Source organism: Rutilus rutilus (assembly GCF_951802725.1).
Source record: "Rutilus rutilus genome assembly, chromosome: 24".
NCBI lineage: Eukaryota > Metazoa > Chordata > Actinopteri > Cypriniformes > Leuciscidae > Rutilus > Rutilus rutilus.
In genome coordinates this window covers 19989754-20010909 of record NC_140228.1, presented here as the reverse complement: position 1 = coordinate 20010909, position 21156 = coordinate 19989754, and the positions used below count along the sequence as shown (strand labels likewise).

Genomic DNA, 21156 nt, shown 5'->3' with positions numbered 1-21156 from the left:
TCGAGACCACCGTTCCAGAGTCTCGTCCCGTCGAGGCCACCCTTCCAGAGTCTCGTGCCGTCGAGACCACCCTTCCAGATTCTCGTCCTGCCGAGACCGCCCTTCCAGAGTATCGTCCCGTCGAGACCACCCTTCCAGAGTATCGTCCCGCCGAGACCACCCTTCCAGGGTCTCTTCCCACTGGACCTTCCTTGCCCAAGGTCCCTCGCCCTGGAGTCTGCACCCACCTGCTTACACCAGTCTAGACTCCAGGGCGTATTTGAAAAACCATAATAGGGGCACTTTAAATACATTTATGAAGTTTCTTAAAATCACAAAATTTTAAAATGAATATTACCAAGAACTTAAGAATTTGTATTAAATTGAGTTCTCATGAGTTCTCATTATCTCTCATTTTTTAATGATTATTTTACTTGTCCCCTACCTTTGAACAAAGAGAATTTTATAGATTTATTGAAATTTTCTTAAAATTACAAAACTTTTTTTAAAAAGATAACGAAGAACTTAAGATTTCGTGTTAAATTATTTATTTATGTGTAGAATTATTTAAAAAATAATAATTGTTGTCCCCAATACTTCTGTCATTACCATCACACAATACATTTTAGGAAACAAGTGGGATCAAGTTACTTTACTGTTAGTTACCTTGTTAAAATTAGCAACCATATACAAGCAGTATAAAATAAAACGTATTTGATTTTTCAATATTTCAGCTAAAGGTGCCCATAACAATGATCACTTGCATATGAGTGAGGCTGAGAGGAGAAAAAAAAAAGAGATAAGGAACAAAAAAAAGTGAAAGAATTGGTGTGGAAATATAGCAGGGTTGATAAAGGAGAGGAAGAAGAAGTTGATGAAGGAGCAGAGAGGAACGTGGGAGAGGAGGGTTGACAGAGTGCAGAGCGGCTCTGAAATGAGCTACTGATGGAGTGGAGAAAGCTGAATTTGGGAGCATACAACTTTTGAGGAGCAAGGGAGAGATGAGTGTTGATGTGAGGGATGAACATAATATTATGAGTGATGGAACAGGAACAGAGTGGAATAAAACAAGTGCTGAAAGATAGCGAGCAGAGAGAGAGTTGGAGGTTTACTGGAGTGCTGTACAGTATATGTAGAGTATATGTTTTGTGGAGTGATAAAATAAGAACAAAGAGAGAGATTGTAATAGAAAAGTTGTAATTACACTAAAATATTCTTTAAAAATACTCAGAGAAACTATATAGCAATGCTATGGCAATGTAATTTCAGTCTTGTATGCAAAAATCTAGACTCTTTGAAATATATCACTGGATTGTCCTGTTTTGTTGTTTTAATTTTGTAATGATTTGATAATGGATCCTTTCTCATTTCTGATTATATGTGTTTCCCAGCATGCAGCTGGTCATAAATTCAGCTTTCTAATGCATCCCTGTTTGAGTTCTTTCTATGTTCTTTTCGTTCAAGGAGAAGAAATAGTCCAACAGCCCTCAAAAACACATTTGGGTCCGGTGTCAAATTCTTTCTGGCTTTCTGCACTTTTTTGATCTTATCAGATATGATTTTCTCAAGGACTAGTGTTGGAATGAGAGCTGCAGTACTTTCAGTTTCACCAGTTAGCTTTCTGAGTGCCGTTACATGGTGTATCAATCTTTCATTTGAAAGTCACGTGTCTAGTATCTGTAAAACCGCATTTTTTCATCTTAAAAATATATCTAAAATTATGTCATATGCTCTCAATGAAAAATGCAGAACAATTAGTTAATGTGTTTATGACATCAAGGCTAGATTATTGTAATGCTATTATGGGTGGTTGCCCTGCACGCTTAACAAACAAACTACAGCTGATCCAAAATGCAGCAGTTCTTAGCAGAACCAGGAAGTTTGACCATATTAGCCTGGTTCTGTCAACACTGCATTGGCTCCCTATTAAACAAATTTTAAAATATTGCTGATTACGTACAAAGCATTGAATGGTTTAGCTCCCCAGTACTTGAGCGAGCTCTTAACGCATTATAGACCTTCACATCTATTGCGATCTCAAAATTCCGGCCAGTTGATAATACTTAGAATATCAAAATCGACTGCTGGCGGTAGATCCTTTTCCTATTTAGCATCAAAACTTTGGAACAATCTTCCTAACATTGTCCGGGAAGCAGACACACTCTGTCAGTTCAAAGCTAGACTAAAAACACATCTCTTTGGCCTAGCATACACATATCCCATTAGGCCATTATAGACTTCTATAATTCAATGTTAGGCTGCATAGATTAGGTCAGCCAGAACCGGGAACGTTCCCCATAAATCCTGATGTACTTGTTACATCATAAGAAGGATGGCGTCTACGCTAATATTAGTCTCTTTGTTTATCATGTGCGCGACATGATAAACAACGTTGACTTGACTTGACTTGGTGACTTGACTTGACTTGACTCTGACACGTTAACAGCCACTAATGTAAGGTGAGGAATGAGGTAAAGCAGGGCTTTACAAATGCGAGGAGCTCGTGGCATGGTGCAGCATTAGGCCCAGATGCCCATTGGTCCCTGGGCACAGCCCTTAAACACCTTGGCACAAGGACGGCAGATGTTTACAAGCTAAAAACACATCCGCTGAATGAATTATGAGCTTCCAGAACTTCTGATTGAGGCTGTGTGTGACCTCCTAACTGAACTCCATTCCACAAATTGAATAGAAATAAAAACAGTATAAATAACAAATTAAATTAAATTAAATTCTTAGGGCCCTATCTTGCACCCAGCGCAATTGACTTTGTACACCGACGCATGTATCATTCCTATTTTGCACCCGCGCAAAGCGGACTTTTCCCTCCACAGATGCACGTCGGTTAACTAAGAAATACACTTGCGCTCCCCGGGGCGGTTCAGCGCAAAGAGGAGGCGTGTTCCGGCGCAAACGTTCCCTCATGCTATTTTACAGGTTTAGAAAACAATTGCGCCACTAACCGAAAAAAAAACTGTTTAAAGTCAGTGGCGCGTTGCGCATGTTATTCATATGCTATTTTAAGGGCGCATGCTTGACCTTAATCAATGTAGCGTGTGCACAACACGCATACACTTTGATTCTCTCATCTACACACAGACGCAGCAGTTATTTTTGCAAATCATACATTATTACGATAGATAGATAGATAGATAGATAGATAGATAGATAGATAGATAGATAGATAGATAGATAGACATTTTATTATAAAAGCATACATCTAGCTTACACATTTACCCAAATTATCATACGCCTGTTTAACCGAAGTTAATTTGGGTGTGTTTCTCCATCCCCAACGTCCCTGACGAGAACGTCGGTCTCCTCGGCCTTGAACCGCTCCTGTCGTGCGCCTGGCAAATCCGCCGTTATAATAGGAATCCGCCTTAGAACAAGCGCGCCTGCTCTTAAAGGGAATGTGAGATGTCGCTCTGATTGGTTTATTTCACGTTACGCCCAAACCACACCTATGAATAATGAAGCTACTTCAGACCAACCCCTTTTAGATTTGCGCCAGGCGCAAGAGTCATTTATCCCGCCGGGAAAATAGCAACAGCGCCAAGACCCGCCCACAAAGTTACTTGCGCTTTGCGCTTTGACACTTGCGTTTCAGATCGTTAAAATAGGGCCCTTAGTCTTATTGGTGTAAACAACAAGTGCAACCATAATCAAAGTACTATCTCAGGATTCAAAGTGCAAACAGAGACCAAAACAAAGACGAAAACAGAGACCAGAGCCACAACTACACAGTCCAGAGATAGGTTTGATATTGGGAGATATCAGATACCTAATTTGCGGGCATCAGGGAGCTCGTATTTTACGATTCGTGATCGCGTGTACTCCATAGTGGTGGTGATGAGCGCACATTCTACAAGATAAGGGGCCATTCACACCTAACGTGTTTTTGTTTTGTAAAACGCGAGGCTCTGGCAGTGGAATGGGGAAAAAACACAAGGTCCCGCGATGCTTTTTTTAAAGTTTAACTGATTTTAACTTGAGCAGCGTTTTTACAATGATGTGTCATGCGTGAGATGCTGCAAAAGATGCAAGACGTGAGCGCAACATTATACACATCCGTGTAGCACGTGTATACATAGAAAAACAATGGAAAAGTAGCACATTGGAATGGAAAAACGCATTCTGTGTGAACCGCCCCTAAGACATTTATCAGACGCTCTGTCACGCAACGAATCCTCTGCCATCGTCACATGATCAGTGAACTGTGATTCCTGCTGCACTGTATCACAGTCTGTGTGTGACTGCAGCTTGTGCTGGAGGTTGTAGGGTTTGTAGTAGTTTTTAAAGCTTCTTGGTTCCCTTCCAAGGGAACTCAAAACTGCATTATGGCGCTGCATTGACTCTAAGAACGCCTCCTACGGAACCGGTGCCTGAAGCATGTGTGCAAGCACGCCAGTTCTATTGGCCAACATGAGGTCTGGTGACGTAGTGTGACTCGTCAATGAGGCCATCTACGTCACTGAATCCCCAGGTTCTTTGTCTTCAGGAAGCCTCATGTCTGTACCGTGTGTGTATATTTTGTCATATTTTGTATCTCGTTTGTCTCATATGGTAGTTAGAGCAACAAAAATGGCAGGCAAACAGTATAGGGGATTATGTGTGTCACCATGTCCCTGCTATATTACAGGGGATGACTCACACGTGTGTGTTTTATTTAGGAGAGGAGCATGCGCGATAAAGCACTCGAAGGGGCTTATTGCATGCACTTTGAGCACAATACAAAATCTCAGTTCCCAGATTGGAGGGAGGAAAGTCAAAAGTCTGCGCCCCGTGGTTCAGGTTCTGCGGCTGCCGAGGTGGGGTGGTGGCTTTAATCATGGGGATCACAGGTCCAGTTAGTATTCCCCCATCTTTCCCCCTCTCTAAGGCCCTGTTGGAGGGTCCCAGTTTGGATTCAGAAGCTCGCTCTGCAATCTCTTCCGGTTCCCACCTCCTCCTTCCCATAACAACATACTGTGTTACAGGCAGCTTTCAAGCAACTAATCAAGGACCCTCATTTTCAAGGACACTCATCTTTCATGGCACATAAACTGTCTGAAAATGAGGGCAGTGTTTCAGCACTGAAACACTTCCTCTCACAACTGTAAGGCTACCATGTGTTGGTCTGCACGGACAACACTACAGTGGTCTCTTATATCAATCACCAGTGCTGGCTGCATTCACACCCCCTATTTAGGCAGGGGCAGCAGATCCTGCTCTGGGCAGAAACCAAACTGCTCTCCCTGAGGACAGTTTACATTCTGTGGCATGCAAATGTGAAAGGAGATATCTTGTTGAGGCAGGGACTGAGGCCCCGGGAATGGCGACTCCACCCACAGGTGGTGGAGACCATATGGCAGAGGTACAGCCAAGCGGAAGTGGACTTGTTCACCTCCAAGGTGTCGACCCACTATCCCCTCTGGTTTGCCCTCACTCCTCCAGCTCCATTGGGGCTGGATGTCATGGTACATATGTGGCTGAGGCTTTGTCTGCATGCCTTTCCTCTGACAGCTCTGGGGAGTCCTAGCAACCATTCGCCAAGACTGAGTTTATCTATTATTAGTGGCTCTGTTCTGGTCAGCCCGGGTATGGTTCACAGATCTGGTGTATTGCCTTGATGGCGCTTTCACCCCTTTCACCTCCAGCCGGAGATTTGGAAAATTTGGGTCTGGACCCTGAGGGATACCAGCTCATAGATTTCTGTCTCTTAACTGATTTTGTGAGAATTTTGAGTTCTTTTGAGGAAATGATATGCCCTAAAATGGCAGCTCTTTGTGTAATGTTGTGAACATCGCAACTTAAACCCAGTCCACTGTCTGCTTGATACAGTGCTGGAGATCCTCAAAGAACATCTATCTGCAGGTTATTTCCTTCTTGGGACCTTTCTGTGGTATCTGTTACACAGCTTTGTTGGGCAGGCATTCTTCCTCAGTGTAGCAGTGCTTGTATTGATGTTTCCATAGTGTCAATGCCATGATACAGTGTTGAGTTCCCTCGAAAGAGAACGTTCCCTGAGAAGTCAACAAGACGCTGCGTCACTTTGCCACACTTTAGGCATGCCTGTGCATCTTCCTTAAAGGAGAACTCCGGTCAGTTTTAACATTGAGCTAATTTTTTTGTACATTTGGAGTGCTGTCAGTACAGAGAACAACGACAAAAATCGGTGTTGCCTACACCGTGTTACCCTCTTTTTAAAATTTGCACCCTGTTGACTTCAATGGGGCAGGTTTTAAACCTGCGTTTAGCCTGCTTTAACATCCTTGATTTGTCATTACAAGTGCACAGCCATGTGAGTGAGTTTATTTAGAGTGAACATGGTGAATCTGACTGCAGTAGATGTGAAAGAAATGAATAAAAATGATAATAATTCAGCCAGCGAAAATACCTGTATTTACATCCTGTTTTCGGTCGAAGTCCAAAGTAGTCAATTGTCGAGTTCACGCGCGGGATCATAGGTACTAAACCTATGCGCGTGGGTGTTAAAGCAGGCTAAACGCAGGTTTAAAACCTGCCCCATTGAAGTCAACAGGGTGCAAATTTTAAAAAGAGGATAACACGGTGTAGGCAACACCGATTTTTGTCGTTGTTCTCTGTACTGACAGCACTCCAAATTTACAAAAAAATTAGCTCAATGTTAAAATTGACCGGAGTTCTCCTTTAAGACAATTAGAATCTGGGACCCTTTCATGGTCTCACTGACATGTCACACTTTGTCAACTGACCTCACATTACTCCAAATAATTGTTATGTTTGCACACATGCTGAGGACACCAGTTCCACACAGAATGCGTTCCAGTTAACCTAAAACAGTGGAGCACTTTTAAACTCAAAGTGATTCAAAATAGGGGTTGAACTACTTCAGATTTTTTAAAGTCGCCATTTATGTGATGAAAGTCGAGTCGAGTTGTTGAGTTGCTTTGAAAGATTTTTATGCTGATGGGTAACACTGATTATACTTTAAGGCTCCTCTATCAGGTCTAAATATAGATTGTGTTTGTGATCAGATTTTATCCCAGTGTTTTAATGTTTTATCTCTGGAAGTCTTCCCATTTCTCTCTGACTGTTGTGACGAATCATTTTTTGAAGCTTGTTGAAATGTAGCGGAGCACGCAATCCAACACTGCAGTATGCAAACACAAGCACGTGTGGGACAAACTATACAGGATATCTTATCACAAAAGGTTGTTGTTACTGATTAGCCTTGAAGCAACTGTGTGTTTTTATGATGATGCTGCACACAGATATGTGTATTTTTTAGGTGTTAGTGTACTTATATAGCTTTATGTTTGTTTGCAAAAAACAAATCTGTGAATTCACCCTTATGAAACAAATGACTGTGTAACATGGTTCTTTTGATTACACATTTAATTGCAATTCATTTTTCTTTATAATCTTTCTTTTTCTTTTTACAGCTGCACCCCAGTTCTTTCCTGCTTTTCATCATCCGGTACCAATCGATGATAGACACGCACAAGGCCGATACATTTATGAACCCTCGCCAGTACCACCGCTACATGTGTGAGTAAACACACAAACTCTCACAACTTTATTTATGTCCATTCCAATATTTAATGCCCCCATTAATGTATTTAGCCTTCTATTTAATTTTAATGTAAGACACTACAGGCACTGTTCAATTTAGAGATTTTGGGCTATTTTGCTTCCATAACTTGTTGTTCAGGCTACTGGTAAGAACACATTCAAAATACACATTAAAAGTGTTTTATTTTATTATACTGTATAATTTAAATTCCAGTACAATACGTTTGTAAAACATGTTTTCTCAAAATGAGCCTCCCTAAATGAGTTACATACAGTACACCTTGACAGTATTTTTTATGGAGTGATAAAAAGAGATATCCAAAATCTCTTCTGTAAAAACCTTTAACTGTAATATGTTACAAAAATGAAACAAGAATTTTTAACCTGACATTATCCAATGTTCAGATTTCTGTGCTGGAAATGTATGCAAATTAGTGCATATTTAATTAAAGATAATGAGTCATTTGCATATTTAAACATAACATTTCAGAAAAACTGGAATACAAAACATTTATCTTAATGTAATGTGATTAATCAGCTGGGTAAAATAAAGTGTCTGTTAAAATGTTTACCCAATTCACCTGTAGTGTTGCCTTAATATGCCTTAAATGTATCACGACTTTCAATCTAAACAAGAACGGGTTTCTTCACATTTTCGATTTGATTTTAATATAGATTATGACTTGTTAGTATTATTTTATTATCTGTATAATGTCATCAGTTCTCATCTTGGCAGATGTGTCATAAGAAGGGGTGTCCATGTCTGGTCTAGCGGTATTGCAGTACATGGTGCATTAGCTGTTTCCATGGGACGTGATCCATACATCTCTCAGATGATCTGTAGTTCTGTGTCAGAGATCAAAGACTAGGTGAACACATTGACAAGAGACATGCTAATGAGTGTATCAGACACAGAGAGAGACATGAGAGCCTGTTAGTGCATGATTCCTCTAAAACTGCTCATCAGGCCCCGTCAGAGAAGATGTAACAAACTCCTCTCTCTCACAGCTGTTCTGCAAGCTGTCACATGTAGCACAACAACACCCCACTTCAACCCCAAATGAGCAAAAAATGTGTTGCTATTGAACACCGTGTAAAAACTCGTATGAAGATGTTACCTTCTTCAAGATGAAAAGTCACTTTGTGAGATACTGACTGAAGTCACAATTGTGACATATAAAGTTGGAATACATTTTTTTTGTGTGTGTTTTGTATTGACAGAGAAATTTCAAATTCAGATATTCAGAATTTTAGTTTTTATATAGAATCAAAGTCTATGTAAGTGTGCATGTTTGTGTGTGCATGTTTGTGTTCCCTCACGGGGTTCTGTATAGTTCTCTATACGGGGGATTCCCACAGCAGTTTCACCTGCTCTCATCCTCACATCTCCCCTGCTCTCATCCTTACATCTCTGAGATGTGCGAGTATGCATTTATAATCTTTTAAACTTTCTTTTTCATTTTCTTTACTCATGATTTCCATTTTCTGATTGTTTTGTATTCATTTCAGAACACCATGTTCCCATTTTAAATTACAATATGTGTTTGCCTTTTGATCCATTTTTCCTCATCTGTCTCCGCTTTTCTCCCTATCTCCGCCTCTTTTGCATGACACGCGAAACCATCGTAGCCCTATGGTGGGACAAATTGAATGGGGCAGCTACTTGGTCCATATTACGTTTTGTATTGTTCATCATTACATCCTTTGCCTTCCCCATATCCCCCCTTCTCCATCCTCGAGAGTCATATCTCTCTTGTGCCCATTACACCGCTAAGAATAATGCATTTTTTATGTCATCTCCTAGCTCTAACTCACGTGCTAAAGAGAGGTGTGAAAAGGGGGGAGAGACGCGCACCAGGGGCTTGATTTATGTCCAATGTCAGTATAAACAAAATGACAAATATAATTTAGCATTCAGTTTATGTGGAGATAATGGGGCAACACGAGGCTCAAACAAGACTCAAACAAATATCTGCCATGGTTTATCATCCACTGGAGAGACGCATGGAATGGGGCTGAGTTAGAGGAAGAAAAGGAAAGCAGGTGAATTAAATTACAGGTGGGGCGGCTTTGTTCACAGTACATGCCTGACTTGCTACAATTGCCTTGCAGTAGACAGACATACTTTTATGTACGTACTTAACAAAGTGTGAGCCGTCCCACAAATCACTTTACTTTGAATCTTTGAATATGACAAAGAGCGATAACAGTGTCCACTCCCATTAATATAGTTTAGTGACACGGCAAGAACTTTTATTTAAACTGACAGTAAACCGATGGTAGTAAGCAGTGTTGGGGGTATTGCATTTTGAGTACCATGAGCTATGTAACTAATCAGATTACTTTTTTTATGCAACGAGTAATGTATTGTAACGAGTAATGTAATGCATTACTTTTAAATTTACCGTTACTTTTTCAAATAATGCAAGTTACTTTCTCGTTTATTGACTGACACCTCTCCTGTCCCCATGTTGAGAGAAATCAGGTGTAAGGTGCAGAGGCGTTGTTTAAACATGGTGGTTGTTGTAGTTCTAGACTAAATGTGAGCATACATGCATCTCATTTGCACAAAACAGATTCAGTATTCCTCAAAGTAAATAAAAACTGAGAAGTGCAAACTCAGAATATTATGCTAACCTAAAATCCAGTTTAAAGACCTATTTTTACTCTCTTGCGTTCGAGCGATGTTGTCTATGTATTTTAAATTAGTTGGTGTTCTACGTTATATACATTGAATTATTTTGATACTTGATTTTTATCTCAATTTCGTTTTTTTACTCCTTTTTTAAAATTGATTTATTGTATTGTATTGTAAAGCAATTTGGATCAACTACGGTTGTGTTAAACTTGTGCTCTATAAATAAATCTTCCATTTGTTTAAGGCTGCGCTCGCTATTATACAGGTGTAAATTTGCCTTTCATTCAGCTTAAGGCTTATTCATTTCACTTTTGCTGTGAAATGGCTTTACATTTGCCAAAAATAGTACTTTTGTTATTTTGTTTAAAACAAAAACAAAAAAACAAGCTCAGCCCAGGTGAGAAAAAGTAATGCAAATGTAAATAACACATTTAGTGTATATTGTCAGATCAAATCCGATTTTTGTGCATATCCAAATCTGATCAGAATTAGCTAATGTGAACAGCAAAAAAAAGCTCAATTTAATGCATCCTTGCTGAATAAAAGTTTTGAATTTGTTATGAGTAATGAGTTTTAAACTTTTAAACAGTATTGTTTAATCTTCTTTATGTGAATTAAATAAGTAGGGTTTGTAGTCCTTATGGGAATCTAATTTAATGTTGATCAAAAAGTAATTAGACCTAAATTTGATTTTGGAAAAAGAAAAAAATTGCTGTCATTTTGAAATGACCATCTTCAAGCATTTATCCATCAATTCATTGTATTGATTACCATTAACAGCCCAGAAGCTGTAAAGGTGGGCAAAATCGTATTTCACTCCTGCAAAATGAAAACATGTCAGATGTCTCCTGGCAATGCAGCATGTTTTCTGACATTTTCAAATCCAAACTTCATCACACAATAAGAGAAGAGACAGACAAATGCATCAAGAAATAGGGTTTGACAGTTAAAAATACCTACAATGGAAGACTATGGGGCTAAAAACAGTTGCTTTAATTCCATTGTAAGTACACTACCGTTCAAAAGTTGGGGCCAGTAAGACTTTATATTTTTATATTTTACCAACCTCAAAATTGTATTTTATTTTATTTATTTTATTTTGGTTACACATTATTTCGATAGTCCACTTTAGACATTCTACTAACTATAAGAAAACTTTTCAACTACATGTCAACTAACTCTCATTAGAATATTAGTAGGCTGTAATAGACTGTCAGTAGACTGTTAGTTTATGGTTAGGTGTTAGGGTTCGGGTTAGGAGAACAAGTTGACTTGTAGTTGCCAAGTTACTTATAGTGAGTAGAATGTCTGTTGGGGGACCAACAAAATATAGTGTTAGCAGATATTAAGCAGACAGTCTACTAATCCTCTATTGACAGTTAGTTGACATGTAGCTGCAAAGTTAATTATAGTTAGTAGAATGTCTAAAGTGGACTATCGAAATAAAGTGTTACCTTATTTTTTGTAGTAATTGAAGATGCTGTAAGTAACTTTTGATAGTGTCATCAAATATGTTTGGCTGTTTTGTTACACCTGTAAGTGAACAGAAAGTGCACAGAGCGTTTGTTTGTGTAAGGCAGTGACATAGATGCTGGAGTGGATGTTAAAAAAAGAAAAATTAAATTGTTTAAGACAAGTTCTCCTTGGTGAACAGAATTAATCGTTATTAGCACTCTTAAATATATGCCTAGGATCAGCCGGGATATTATTGCAGTACTTTCCCATGCAGCTCCTCATTACAGCTCGTAATTACAGTAGCTTTCACCTCGCGGCAGTGCTATCAATCTACACAGCCTTTCTCAGCTGTGAGTGGGCATCTATGACAAAAAAAAAAAAAAAAGAGAGAAAGAAAGAAAGAAAAACACAGTGGTAATGACCATCTCATTTCCCACAACCAGTGCTGATTTGCTGGTTGACGAGGCAGAGTTAGCCAGTCCTGTCCTATTATTTGAGAAGACTTTAATTGAAACATGTTTATTTATTGCCCTCTTTGCTCTGAGTGGAAGCTGCTAGCGTAGCTCGCTAAACGACACTAATGGCTGTGATATGAGGGGACGGAATTAAATTAAAAGCTCATAAAATGAAATATGCTTCATATTAGCAGTTTGACACTTAATTTGCCTCCGAATGAGCAGAGGAAATCACAAATTAACTGTCCTTTGTGTTTTCTCCCTCTCTCCCGCGGCAGTCTTATTAGGCCATGGAAAAGCGCAATTACTGCAGAGGATAATCGTGTGGGTTATGAATTCATATGGGAGAGGGCACCGGTGTGGTATTCAATATTAAATGGCGGGGGTTGTGTCGACTAATGTGGCTGTTTGTTTTATTTGACTTACACAGGAAGTCAGACATTCATACAGGAAGTCAGCCATTGTGCCAAAGCACCAACGGAGCACCAACTATGTATGTATCTATGTATGTGTTGAGTAGTTTTGTTTTATTCAGTTTATCAGACCACATGAACTACTCGGCCACATCTCTGAATCTTTGTTTTTGCAAAACTATAGCAGTAAAAATATAGAAATTATATTGAAATGACTAAAGAAAATATTTTGAGCTTTTATAGTAATTAAAAAAATTATTCTCCTTTTTGCAACAATTTATAAATTAAAAAATAATTTTAATCATTGAATCACATGACTCTCATGACCTTTTGGCAGCCCTGACCTGCGAACAGCTTGGCTCTATTCATCCCAGGTTAAACAGATCACTTCTCCTTAAACAAATAAGATAAATGCTAAATAGACACTCTGCAGGGTGTCTGTTTGTAAATGCATCTTGCTGACTTGCTCATTATGTCTGGTGTTTAATAGTAAGCGTTCACTCACTGACTCAGTTTCTCTTTTGCATGAGTGTTACTTTCTCACCCAAACAAAAGACACTCACACACACTCACAAAGCCCGAGTGACAGGCTTCGGTCTCCTTGGTGACTGCTTTAGACAAACGGAGGCATTCGCCGCAAGTCAATTGCCCAACACCAGAGTTTACTCAAGAGTTAGAACCTCTTGTGCTCGGAGCAAGCAATAAAATAACACACATTACCAGACACACTCCTCACATACTTAATAGACTCACTGGCTTGGCTCAGCAGCACAGCTGCTTAGAAGAACCCAAAGGAAAAAATGGCTTTCAGATAAAAAATTTTTTTTTAAAGTGCTTGGTGAATCAAAACTCCTCAAATGTGTTAAAGTGCATAATTTCGTTATCCACAGTCTGTCCTTTGTGTTCTCTTCAATCAATAATCAGTGAATTCAGCCTAATATCAAGCAATTAGGGGAAATTACAAGCACCTTAACTGTTCATTTACAGTCACTAATTGGGGTCAAATTAATAGCTACAGTCATTTCAGTCTTTCCCCAGGTAGCCAATGAGATTTAACTGGGCAAATTTGATGGCCGCTGTGCTGGAATGTGTTTTTGTGGGCAAAAGTAAAATGTTCAGGCTGTTGTCTCATGTTTTTCAACTACATTTCAAATAGGCCAAAGCAAGAGATTTCTTCCTGTTTTCTTTGTTTTCAGAGTGGCTCAGATGATTTGCAGTACTAAAGAGGAATGTTTATGTATAGGCTGTAATATTTGCACTCTCCCCTCGCTATTTTTCTGTCACTTTAAGAGTGGTAACCCAGATTTTTGCAGTTGGCTGAAGACATTGTTTGTTAGTGGGTTTTCAAAGTAATGCAAGTTAAGCAAAATAACAAAATAAGATGACCATTTGTGTTGATTGTGATAATACTGCTGCCCATCTCAAGCTTATTTTAGAAAGCAAAACACAGCATTAAATTTTGGTGCATGCTTGCACTGTTTGTGTGTATGTGTGAGACGAGTGCTTTGAATTGTGATATTTACATAAACTGTTGTCAGGCTGCCCAATCTGAGTGGCAACGCTGTGTTTAGCATAAAGAATAGTCTTTTATCTCAACAGCCCCCTGCAGACGCAAACATGTATGCACTCTCTCTTTCTTCATATACTCTCTATGTTTTTATAAATATAAATATACATTTACAAGGCCGATTTTAAGGGTGAGTATTCAAAAGAGTCATTATATTTTTTTAATAGTTGAAATTACTTCTTTTCAGCTATGGTTGCATAAAATTGATATAAAAACAGTAAAGGCTTTAGCATTAATACAAAAGATTTCCATTTCAAATAAATGTTGTTCTTTTAAAATGTTTTATTCATCAAAGAATCCTGAAAAAATATTAAGCAAAACAACTGTTTCAAAATAATAAGAATAAATGTTTCTTGAGCACCAAATCAATGTTTTGGAATGATTTCTAAAAGACCATGTTACACTGAAGATGGAAGTAAAATAATTTATCTTTGCCATCACAGGAATAAAGTACATTTTCAAATAAATTAAATTAAAAAACGGTGTTATTTTAAACTGTAATTATATTTGAACCATTATATTAGAGATTCTCCAGGGCATTTGGCCTTATTTAATGTGGTATCTTCTTTTTTTTAAATCAGGGTAATAGTAAATGTTGTATAAAATGTAATAGTTATTCCTGATAATCTTGCACAGTAAATTAGAATCCTGTAAAATTCCATAATTTTCAAATAGTGTAGTCCATAAAGTGCTGTAATCTTGAGTATGACATTAGAATGTCTAATATCCCAACATGGAGACTAAGTCTAAAGAACGGTCCCCTTCATGCCTCCTTTCCAGATTTAAAAGCTTAGCTTTTTCCTCTCTTATACTCTCTCTATCCGACCCCCTCATTTTCTCTTTAATTCCTCACTCCTGTGCTGCGGTGTGAGGACAGGCGGTCAGGCGGTGGCTGGCCTCATGATTAATGATGTTTATACTTGACAGAAAGCTCCTTTATTTATCTGCATTGCTGCTCAGTAGATATCATCAGTCACCTGAATGAAAAATATTCACTCATACCAATTTTGCAGTATAATTGAGTGGAGTCACTTCCCTTCTGTCGTCTTTTACCTCCTTTCTCTGTCGGCCTCCCTCTTTTTTCTCCTCTCTCTTCTCTTCTGCTATCTAGCCGTCTTATCATCGCCCTAGTAATTTTCACACTGCATGGTATGATATGGAAAGGCTGGCTTTAGCCGTATTTGACATTAAGCCTCTTCAATTTTCACGAGAGAAGAAAGGGAGAGCGAGAGAGAGAGAGGGGGAAATGCAAAGAAAGTTGCATGCCACTTTGTGGAGATGCTCAAGAATGGACAAAATATCTCCCCTCTTTTTTTTCTCAAGCAATTTAAGGATTTGGAAAGAAGTGAGATAAATTCCTTAGGAGAAATGAGAGCAGACTGATGTAATATCTTTTTTTCACTGCTTGGTAATACATTGGTTTCATCACTTAAATGCATGGCCAACCCCTTTTTTATAGCTTTAAGCCAGTATGAGAAAGGTGGGTATTATAGGGCTATTCAAGCATTACTTACAAGTAACAGATGAGCAAATGAGAGGATAGAGAAAAAAAGAGTGTGTGAGAAAGAAGCTACGTTTTCTGAGGCCTTCAATCTTCCAAGAATCCTTTTCATTTTGTATGAATAGACGCATATGGATTTGTTAATGTGTGACAATTTTAAACGGATTAAATACTAATTATATACTGTATGTAAAGCAAAAAAGGATTCTTATTCTTATTTAGTATCTAGTATATGTATATGTGTGTGTGTGTGTGTGTGTGTGTGTGTGTATATATATATATAGAATTATTATTTTTAAACACCTTTTTATTATGTGATTCTTTTTTATAAAATGTAATATCTAAAACGTAATAGCTAAAAGTTTGCTTAATTTATTATTCAAATAAAAAAAAATTAAATATATATTTTGTTAACAAATACTTGTCTTTTTTTCTACAGTAACCAACAACTATAGATATTTCAAGCGTATATAATTTGAATGGTAAAGAACGCATTTTAAAAAAGAACTGCAGATCTTGACAGGCTAAATCTATGTAATCAAATTCAGGCAGTTTAAGGAGGGCGACTGTCAGTCATTCAGTGTCACTCAATGGGCCACGTCCTCTTTTAATTGGCTTGAGAAGACACGCCCCCTCTCACACACTCTTTCACTGGCTCACACACAACTGATTGTCAAGTTAATTTATGAATTAATCTATCCAGTTTTTCATCACAGATTATGCTGATGAATATGACAATTATAAATAGATTTTTTAATGAAGTCATTCTTTTTTATATACACAGAAATTTAGAACTGAATTTCACTACTCAATAAATCTTCTCTCATCATGTATAGAAATAAATGTATACATTCAGATTCCAGTGTTAATATAACTGATTGCACTCTGGTGAACAGTATTTCATTAGTGGATGAGTTAATGTGGAGAAGTCTGCCGTATATCTATCTGCTGTGGCGTTTGGCCCCTGTGGAGGGGAGCAGGCTAAAAATGTGCAGTTTCCATTAAGGACTTCTGAGCAGCAGGCCCTGGTCTCTCGCTCAGGGGGGCAGTTACAGTGTTCAACCAGCTTTTCAGAACACAGCAATAAATCCTATACCTGCTCTCAGCCAGAAACCTATCCCACTTTCTCTGTGTCCCAAACACTCTCTGACTCACTCTCTCTTGTGCCAGCATGCTCTCTTAAAGATCTGTGTAAATGTATGTAATACCAGTGAGGTATTTTTGACCTTACCACATGGAGCTGCTAAAACATTCGGTTGTCTGGAATGAGGTGGCTAGACATGCTAAGAATAAATTAATTTCTTCTCCTACTCCTGTCACTTAATTTCTCTGATTTATTTATATTTTTATTATAGCACTTAAATATAAGTTTTCTCCATTGATGTTCTCCATCCATGTTTTTGTGTTGTCAAAATCATTAATTATTTATGAGGTATATTTGTATTTTTCAACCATTACCAAAACATTTTTCTCCCTTTTCAAGTAGGACCAAGGTCTGTATGTGAGGTCATCCACATCACATTTGGATGCATGCAAACACGTTCATCACACTTTTCTTCTCTGTAAAAATTTCTTTCTCATTATGCAATCACATATTCAAACAATTAGTAATATGGTTAAAGAGACCTCTTTGTCACAATTTTGGCTTTAATAAGAAACACCAAAGAAATTTTGTGTTAATATTTCCAGAAAAATGTCTTCCCAGATGAAAATTTTCTCGAACGTTTTTCCTCTCATGCTTTAGGAGAAATAATTTTTGTATAAAAATATTGCAGGCATTAGTATCTAGACGTGTTTTTTTTTTTTTTTTAAATCCAAGAAGCAGGTGATTTAAAGTCTTCATTTGTTCTCAATTAAATCTCATAGTTAAATAGAAAAAAACGAGATTTCCTTGATTTTGTTTTTTAAAGTTAAATCTGACCATGTGTGTGTTTGTGTGCATGCACATTTATTATAGAGTGTGTTTCTGGTCTTCTGTAGTATAGCATGTGATGTTCTCTGCTACTGTGACACACACACACACACACACACACACACACACACACACACACACGCACACACACACACACACGCACACACACACACACACATACACACACACACAAACAAACAGTTTGAGTCCCTCCCGAATGTTCACTCATGATTAAATATCAACACACTGTTCTTGACATTTTATTAGTTGAACAAGATGGATCTACTGGTGTGACTAAAGTAGGCTATTGCGGCCCACACCCTACCAAAAGCCTGCCTGCTTGCCTTTTACATAGAAAAAAAAATATGGGAGAGACTTTTGGGAGCTTTTTTTTTTTAGACTTTTTTTTTTTTTTGTCTCTGCATCCTGTGGTAATTTTTTTCCTAGCCACATGGAGTCCTCAACTGAAATCTTATTTTACAGTCTGAAATCCCTCAAACATACTACACTGGCTAAATCCTTCCCTCTCCTCCAGTTTCACCATCTCTCATTGTGGCTGTCCCGCCTGTGTTAACTCCTCAAGGTGGTTACATGCTGTACCATATTGACACTGTCCAGGGTTTGCATAACCTTGTCTTTGTGTTTGGCTCCTGGTGCTGTTTCTTTGCCCGAGTCTGAAGACGAGAGCTGCATTGAGAAAAGGAACTGATATATTCTCTTTCTTTCTTTTCATTGTGTTAAAAAACAACGGTAACACTTTATTTTAATGGTCCCTTTTGAACATTTAGTTGACTATGAGTAACTTTGCAACTACATGTCAACTAACACTCATTAGAGTATTAGTAGACTTTCTGCTTAATATTTACTAACTATTTACAGTTTTTTACAATAACTTTGCTACTATTTTCAGAACCTTGATGTCATTTTTCAAAACTCTAGACACAAAACTCAAAACGGTTATCACTTATAACACAGGCTGTCTAATGTTCAAAACATTGCATTGTGCATTCACATCTTTAAAGAAATCTTGCACTTGCACAATCATTGGTTCAAAAAACAAATTTACTGTGAAATACCATTGAAACATAACTATAGATCACCCACACACAAGCAACCAATAGTTTCACTGTGTCATTGTTCGTACAATCATTAAATATTGTAGAACAAAATAGGTGATACTGGTTTCATTATGGTACTACATGTACAGTAAATACATTTCTGTAAAAGTACTGCAGTAGTAGAGAGAATACTACAGACACAGTGGAATCATTGAACAAAGTTTGTAATATATTGATGCAAAACACTACAGTACAATCACAACATAGGTTTATTTGAATCAAAGCAAAAATAATTAGCTATGAAATAGAAAAGAAAAGACAGTACTGTAAAACATCAAATGCAGTGTTCCTCAACTTGGCAGAACTGGACAAGCAATTACAAGGGCCTGCATCTATACAGTGCAGTACTGTCAATACTGTAAATAGTCTGAAAAGGTGGTACAGTATTTGGGACCATAGACACAGTGTCTGATGAAGCATTATGATAAAATATTAGGCTACATCCATGGATATTGTAGTCTAATTGGTTAATGCTCCACGCTAATTGGTGACAATGAATGATTTAAACATGGAAGATTGTTGTTGTTTGTTGATTGTTTCCATACAACTATGCATTAAGAGTAATGCAACAGTTACTTATCATTTTGAGCAGTTGTATCAATTGATAGTTAGATCATTGTAAGGAAATGAATAGACACTCATTTGAAATGTAATGTGTGAATTGCCTTTTGAAATAGTAGTACTTTGATGTTGAGTTGTGTCATATTGAACAGGTGATTTTTGTTGAATGAACAAATGATCTAAGTTTTATGTGTATTGTATCCAAGCAATTGATAAAAGGGTTAGAGTTTTGAAAAATGTGCATTTTGATCATTGGTTGTGAGTTTTGTGTCTAGAGTTGTGAAAAATGACATCAAGGTTCTGAAAATAGTAACAAAGTGATTGTAAAAAAAACTGTATTATGATGGTTCTCCAGCAGACATTCTATTGACTATAAGTATCTTTTCAACTTATTATGACCGCCGCTAGCGTAGCTAGCGAAAGCGGTCATATAGGGATTGTCAAAGTTTTTTTTTTTTTTTTTGTCAATCTACTGAATTTTCCGTCAACGATACCAGGGACACCGAAACACCGGGGAACATGAAATTTGGTGGGCATGTAGCCCCACTAGACTTTTACGGAAAAATTTCGTTTGGTCCCCGGGGGCCACTCCCCCCCCGCGCTGGGCCCCCCCAAACCCAAAAAATGCAGTTTTTCCTAAATAACTACTTGAACCGTGGAACCGAGGATGAAGAAATTTTTATGGTATGTTGGTCTTAAGGGCCCACATCAACCTAGCCCATAATCACTCATTTGTGATTTGCGCCCCTCCCATAAAAAATGAAAATGCAATATTATTCTGCTTTAATCGCCCCTATCTTCAGTGGAGATGTTCAGAACTGCACCATATTTCATGTGTATGATTAACTTGACATCCTCTGGGGGTATGCTAAGTTTCGTAGAATTTCATCCATGGGGGGGTATAAAATAAATTAATTTATGTGCACATTTAGTGACTGTACACTCATCGGCCTGTAGATGGTGCTGTTGAGCGAAGGGTTGCTGGTTTAGGATGATACTGTCACACACACACATGCAGGAATACAAACAAACGCAAGCATGCACACACACTGACATCCACACGCACAGACACACACCCATACACACACATACAAATCCACATGCACAGACACACACACACAAACACACATGCGCACACACAAACACACACACATACACACACACACAGACAGACATGCACATACTACTACTTTTTTTAGGTATATACATAAACACGCAATACAGCCAAATTGCTCCACGTCATTTATTTTTGTGGAAAGCCAGTGCAGGCCTGAGCGGCGGTCATATTTTGTACCGCCATGCGGTACATCTAGTTCTAACCCTAACCCTACCAGTCCACTAATACTCTACTAATACTCTAATGATAGTTAATAGACATGTAGGTGCAACTTTACTTATAGTCAGCAGAATGTCTTAAAGGGACCATCAAAATAAAGTGAAACCAAAACAACACTTCTCTTCTCGCCTTCTGTTTTCTCTTGCCCGAGGCACACTGGAGGAGCAGGACAGCACTGGAGTGAGAGGTTAACCCCACGTATGCTCACACAGATAACGTAAATAAGTTAAACTTCTCCAAAATGCACTTCTCAAGCAGTACTATTGAACTGTAAACAATTTTATTGCCCTCAAGGGTTGGAACTTTCGAGTAGTGATTACTTTTTAATGCACCATATGCCCCTTAAAACAACAAGATGCAGCAGACACTTTAAAGACAGATGTTTTTTATTTTAGTTTATTTTATAACTGGTTATTTGTTTACTGTTTCACATTTGAAAGGCCAGCTAGCTTCAAAATAGCTAGCTTCATCGTAGCACACTTGACTTTGATGTCTCGGTTTTTGTTTGGACTTCCTGTACAGACTTTGTAATGCCCTTATTCTGATGGTTAAAATTATGACAGAGAAATGTTCCAAACATCTTGCAGGGAGCTTTGCTTTGCAGAGCGCTGAAACATAAACATTTCCTTAATAGAAGTTACAGTTTAGTCACAGTTGTGGTACAGAAACAAACAGAGCTGAAGAG

General features: G+C 38.1%; 1 protein-coding gene across 1 annotated transcript in view; it reads left to right on the top strand.

Moving 5' to 3' along the window:
• Positions 1–21156, top strand: part of gli3 (GLI family zinc finger 3) — a 182165-nt gene that overhangs the window by 110412 nt on the left and 50597 nt on the right. The window contains exon 4 of the mRNA XM_084399264.1: positions 7386–7491. Within this exon, the coding sequence (XP_084255390.1) occupies positions 7386–7491 (106 nt within the window). The remainder of the gene's footprint in view (positions 1–7385; positions 7492–21156) is intronic.